Source organism: Trichechus manatus, unplaced genomic scaffold (genome assembly GCF_000243295.1).
Source record: "Trichechus manatus latirostris isolate Lorelei unplaced genomic scaffold, TriManLat1.0 scaffold00057, whole genome shotgun sequence".
Lineage (NCBI taxonomy): Eukaryota > Metazoa > Chordata > Mammalia > Sirenia > Trichechidae > Trichechus > Trichechus manatus.
In genome coordinates, this window is record NW_004443993.1 from 4,455,282 (window position 1) to 4,461,972 (window position 6,691).

The 6,691-nt window shown below is 38.4% G+C and overlaps 1 protein-coding gene across 1 annotated transcript in view; it reads right to left on the reverse strand.

Moving 5' to 3' along the window:
- Positions 1 to 5,737, reverse strand: part of LOC101358315 (zinc finger protein 883-like) — a 6,756-nt gene extending 1,019 nt beyond the window's left edge. The window contains 4 exon segments of the mRNA XM_023733074.1: positions 29 to 1,617; positions 1,957 to 2,119; positions 3,592 to 3,718; positions 5,729 to 5,737. Coding sequence (XP_023588842.1) covers positions 29 to 1,617; positions 1,957 to 2,119; positions 3,592 to 3,718; positions 5,729 to 5,737 — 1,888 coding nt within the window.
- Between the last annotated feature and the right edge of the window lie 954 nt (positions 5,738 to 6,691).

Genomic DNA, 6,691 nt, shown 5'->3' on the forward strand with positions numbered 1-6,691 from the left:
ATATGTGAAGTAAGGGCTGAGGATTGACTGAAGGCTTTCCCACATTCCTTACATTCATAAGGCTTCTCTCCAGTGTGAACTCTTATATGTGAAGTGAGAGTTGCAGACTGTCTAAAGGCTTTCCCACATTCCTTACATTCATAAGGCCTCTCTCCACTATGAGTTCTTGTATGTTTAGTTAGGGATGAGTAATCGCTAAAGGCTTTCCCACATTCCTTACATTCATAAGGTCTCTCTCCACTGTGAGTTTTTGTATGTGAAGTGAGGTGTGAGGAACGACTAAAGGCTTTCCCACATTCCTTACATTCATAAGGCCTCTCTCCACTATGAGTTCTTATATGTTTAGTGAGGGAAGAGGAACAACTAAAGGCTTTCCCACACTCCTTACATTCATAAGGCTTCTCTCCACTATGAGTTCTTATATGTCTAGTGAGGGATGAGTAATCACTAAAAGCTTTTCTACATTCCTTACATGGATAAGGTCTCTCTCCATTGTGAGTTCTTACATGGATAGTGAGGTGGGAGGACTGACTAAAGGTTTTCCCACATTCCTTACATTCATAAGGCTTTTCTCCACTATGAGTTCTTATATGTTCAGTGAGGGATGAGGAAAAAGTGAAGACTTTACCACATTCCTTACATTCATAAGGCTTCTCTCCAGTGTGAACTCTTTTATGTGAAGTGAGTGCTGAGGACTGACTAAAGGCTTTCCCACAGTCCTTACATTCATAAGGTTTCTCTCCAGTGTGAACTCTTATATGTGAAGTAAGCGTTGCAGATTGACTGAAGGCTTTCCCACATTCCTTACACTCATATGGCCTCTCTCCACTATGAGTTCTTATATGTTGAGTGAGAGATGAAGAAAAACTGAAGACTTTCCCACATACCTTACATTTGTAAGGCCTCTCTCCACTGTGAGATTTTATATGTGAAGTGAGGTGTGAGGAACAACTAAAGACTTTCCCACATTCCTTACATTCATAAGGCCTCTCTCCACTGTGGGTTCTTTGATGTGTGGCAAGGGCTGAGGAATTACTAAAAGCTTTTCCACAGTGCTTACACTGCCTTTCTCCACTGTGAGTTCCTATATGTATAGTGAAGGATGAGGAATCACTGAAGCCTTTCCCAAATTCTTTACATTTGTAAGGCTTATCTCCACTATGAAATTTTTTACATAAAAGGAGTGATGAGGGATAGGTTTTCCAACATTCTTTACATTCACGCTTACAACCTCTCACATGTGTCTGAAAGGATAAGAAACTACAGAAATCTTCCCCACATTTGTTACATTCATAGGGTTTCTCTCCAGTGAGTGTTTTTACCTTACATTTATAGGGTTTCTCTTCAGTAAGAGTTCTTACAGGAATACTTTGGTCAGAGGGACAAATGCAGGCTTCTTTACATGTCTTATATCGATAAGTATTGCAATCAGAATGAGATCTGATATGACGTTTAAGTGATGAATGATTGATGAAGGATTTTCCACACTCATGGCACTCAGAAGAATTTATAATAGCAGGAGTTCTTTTGAACACGGCAAGATTTGGAATCCGTCTGTAAGTTTTTCCACCTTGATTTTCTTCATTACTTTCAAAAAGGTTCTTTATTATATGCCTTCTGTTAAAAATAGGCAGCATGCTGTTAGGATTTTTTCCCATTTCACCATTACCAAACACAGTGAATATTTGACTTTTGCCTTAAATTGCCTCCTGTTTCATAGGTTAAATAATCTGGTAGAGAGGCTACCGTTACTGTCAAATATTTCCAAAATAGGAGGCTTTCTGATAACTGTGTACAAGTGAAATATATTTCAAATATTCAATAGCTAACTCATAATTATGAAAATATTATATTGCAAAAACTCTGTACAATTTTAAAACTAGTTTTATATAATGTCATGGTATTTTAAGATTTTTCTCATGAGGCACTGCTCTGTCTCATGTTAATGACACTCACCTCTTATGTCTCCCCTGATTTTTATGCTGATCTTCAATGTCATGCAATTTGCAAATATCTCCTAACATGGAGGACCAGGTGTCATTCTTCATGAATTCTACTATTAGATATTTACTGGATAAGTTTTTTCCATCATTGAGTGTTTGAGAAACTGTCCCAATGATTGAAGTTGAGGTTCGCGACATGAAACAAAAGGAAAGGAATTATTAGGAGGAAAAAGGCAGCTGTGAGCAAAAAAAGAATAACACATTTGGCTATTTCAGGTCTTTGGCAATGGTCTAAAAGTAATTTTCTAGGAAATATCTCCATGAAGATTGAGAGTGACAGCAGGGTTTCAAACTGTTTCAGACTGGTGCAGTCATAGCCATGAAAGCAAAACTGGAAAAGACTCAAATTTTTAAAATTTCAGTAAACCAGGATGATAACCAGCATGGGGAAAATTATGGGTCCAAGCCCTGGAATGGGAGACTCAAAACAGGTGTAGTAATCCTGATGCAGGAGACTGGATTACTGGCACAACTGCAGAGAGTGATATACATTGAAAGCGGCATCCTTGGATACCATCTTTGAGCCAAACACTGCAATTTCTGACTCTGCTCAATATCCGACGGGATTTGGTTGCCATGCAACACGTACAGTGCGCTTGTTTTCTAAGAGGGAGATTAAGTTTCTACCAGGGCTTCAACCCATAGTTTTTCCCATTCTGCTTATCGTCCTGGTTCACCGAAATTTAAAAATTTGAGTCTGTTCCAGTTTCACTTCCTTGGCCATAACTGAACCAGGAAGAACCACTTCAAAGCCCTGGTGATAATGACATAAATAGGCTGCAATTAGGAGAGTAAAGTACAAAGATATTGGCCACATTGCACATGTAATGTGGAAATGCTAAATGTACATGGAAGAGGAAAAGGGCAATCTTTCTTCACTAACACAGGTATGAGAGGACTAACGAAAGTAAGAAAAGTAAGCTCAGGCCCGTGAAGTTCAGTCTCCTCAACCAAAGAGACTTTTTCTAGCTGATTTATTGAAATCTAATTTCCTCCATGCAGGACTGGTCCTTCAAAGGATTCTTGCCTTCCTGGTGTTCCCCAACATAGTGGTTCTAGATGTCCTATGTCTACCCTCGGATGTTTCTCATTTCTAGGAGAACAAATGGGTATATGTGGCATGGTGCTCATGGAGAAAGGCATATCATGAGGTAAGACAGTAAAGAGTAATGAACATTTCCCTGGCATTGAGCCAATACTTCGGCCTGCAAAGTCTCTGAAGATGGGCAGGTGTGAATTTATTTACAGTAAAATAATCATGTCTAAATTGTAACACAGTGAAACGCTTTAGAAGGTCCCAAACCATAAGTCTGCTCTCTATGCTCTAAAGTAATGCCTGAAGTCAATGCTCACACATACAACACTTAAAGAGCCTCAAAGCTTTTACCAAGAGAAATAAAAAGCCAGTTTAATACACACAGCTTTATGTTCAGTGAAAACCAGGATATTTAAGATCCACAGATCAAATGACTACACCTGTCTTGTTTAACAATGCATTTCCACTCTGCAGCCCAAATACTGGAGCAAGGTTGATGAGTTTGATATATATGTACACTAAATAATAAACAAAAAATGATACCATACTTACCTACTGAGGCTAGGTTTCTGAAGGTTTCTATCATCACATCTTTGTAGAGTTTCCTCTGAGCAAGATCCAGTAAAGCCCACTCTTCCTGGGTAAACTCCACAGCCACATCCTCAATAACCACTGAGTCCTAAAACACCCCATATATTCTGGTTCAGCAAGATACCATGTACTCCAATGTGTGCAAAAGGATGGGTGAGGCTGACAGACCTGAGGAACTGAGAATTCATAGGGATTTGACACAAGGTTCTGTGTTGTACCAAGGTCTACTCTAGGGTTTAGGCATCAGCCTCATTCTGTCACTGTCTAAATTCACTGACTGCAACCTGCTTCATAGATTTAACAATACTTCCAACACTCTGATATCTCTCTACACTTTGTGACCAATTCCAGTCTTATTCTATCTTTATGGACTAGGAACACTCAGAGCACATATCAAATACTAGAGAAATGTCTACAAATAAGTCTCATATCCACATGCAGATCAATTCCTTGTATAAAAAATTTTTTTTTCATCTCCTTCCACAAGACCCACCAGAACTCTCAAAAACCATGAGTCACAGGGTGAAAGCAGGATGAGATATTAACAACTGGGAAACACTGAAGAACTTGCAGCTTTTCCTTTTGACTCTCACCAGTCATGGGAGGCCCGGTGGCCCACACCAACAAACTGGTAACCCAAGGCCCTGAGATGCTTGTATTTTCTTGAAGAATTCCATGTGATCAGGAGGTAACAGGACACCTACTGAAAATATATTATTTTTTAGAATTATGAATTTTTACATATTTGTCATCTGTTTTTCAATAATTCTGTAATTGCACTGTCATCTTTTTCATCCCTTTCATGTGCTCATACACAGGAATTGAAAAGTTAACTAGCACTCATGAGAGACATGAAATATGAGAACCAAGATCTCCCTATAATTTTCATAACTTGAGATCCAATGTTACTGTATACCAATTATTAGTGACCACTCCCCTCAACAAGCATACACCTAAATACTCATACAAACACACTCTAATGTTACTAGATGACAAAGAGCACTATCTCTGCAAGAACCACAATAGCACACCCTTGAGTTTTCTGACCATGGAGATTATGATTCCCATTTAGTAATGGGTGGGCAACATGATGAATGTAATCAATGTCACCAAATTATTGCTGAATTGCCAAATGTTTTGTTGTATGCATTTTTGCCACACCCCCAAAAAAATTATTTTGTAAATAAATTAACTGAAGTGCAGAGGGATTATGTGTTAAATTCTCTGTGAATCTTAGAAAACAGAGATTTACATACCAGCCCTCTACAGGCTGCACTCCAATGTTTTCTCATATTTGCAGCCCCTGGAAGGCACATAAGCATGAGTAATCAAACCCTGACCACTGGCATCCCCTGAGTTATAGGACTGGCCTCTGTGAAAAAGCATCAATCCATTGGTTTTCTCATGTAGTGAGGAGGGAAAAGGCAGCTACACGCACTTCAGATGCTTAAAGTGGACTGAACAGCAAAGCAACTGTATAATAGGAAGGGTCTTCTTGTCAGGGCAGGGCGTGAAGTGAGCTGCTTAGATCATTTGCTAGTATAATGGTGTCACAGCAAACGTTGATCCAGAGCTAAAATTCAAAAGTCTCCTCCACTGCAGTGGGCCATGTTGCATATTTCAAAACCATCAAAAACCCTAACATTCATTACTACAATATATTAATAATAAAATGTCCCATTTATTGAGAAACTACCATATGCGAATGGTTTTGCAAAAAGTTTGACCAACTAGTTCATTTCTTTCTCCTAATGACTCTCCTAAGCAGATATATTTCAAACAGGTCATAGTTGAGGAAAGTTAATCAATTAATCACATGCTCAATGCTGTACAACTGGAAATTTGCTGAGCCAGGGTTACAATGCAAGGCAATTTGCTTTTGAAGATTAAATTCCTGACAATTACAATTCTGTTCATATAGATATAGTTTTCTTGTTATTCTGCTATTCTCCAACAACACCATGAATGATCTAGGGCCCTGCTGAGTACTAGGGAGAGGAGGTAAAGGAAACATGCTATTCAATTCAGACAACCTGGAGCTCCTACTCCCGGCAAAGACCTGTGTCCCAGGAAACACTGCTTCCCTTCAGGTCCTTACCGCTGGCATCTTCGCTTATTAAAACTGATTTAGGTAATACTGACAATACTGACATAGAGACTATTTCGTTTGGGCAAAACAGATACAGCAGTGAACAAAACAGAAGTCTCTGGCTTTCAACTAAAAACCACAAAGCACATACTAAAGACAAAAAACACAGCTTGAAGCAAAAAAGCAAGCATCAGAATCAGTCTAAGATACAGCAGAGATTTTGGTATAATCAGATCAGAAATCCAAAACAACCATGATTAATATGCTAGAGGCTCTAATACATAAAGTATACAACATGCAGCAACAGATGGGTAATATAAGCAAACAGATGGAAACTGTTGCAGAAAAACAAAAAAAAACACTAACAGAATGGGAAATTTGGCAATTATTATGGATGATGGCTGTACCACATGATATCACTAAACTGTACACCTGAAAAATGTTGAATAGGTAAAATGTTTCATGAATTGGCAATTCTAAAAAAAAAGGTTCTACAGAGAGAAGGAAAATGCTATGGATGAGAAACTCAGAGCTACATGAGGAAAGAAAGAGCACTAGAGAATAAATGAAGGTAAAATAAAATCTTTTATCTTACTTTTTCTTAACTGATCTAACAATTTGTTCAAAATAATAACAGCAACAATGTATTCTGTGATTACAACAACCCCATATGACAGGACAGAACTGCTCCATAAAGTTTTCTAGGCTATCTTTACAGAAGCAGATCACTAGGTTGTTCTCTGATAGAGCTGCTGAGTGTATCTGAACTTCCAACCTTTTGGTTAGCAGCTGAGTGCTTAACCGCCACACCACCAGGGCTCCTTACAAACTTCATAACCTAGATGAAATGGACTAATTCCTTGGAAAACAATCTATCAAAGCGTAAAAAAAAAAATCTGAAAATGCCTATTTAAATGCCTGCTAAATATTTACATCAATAAGCAAAAACCTCACCAAACAGAAAGTACTGGG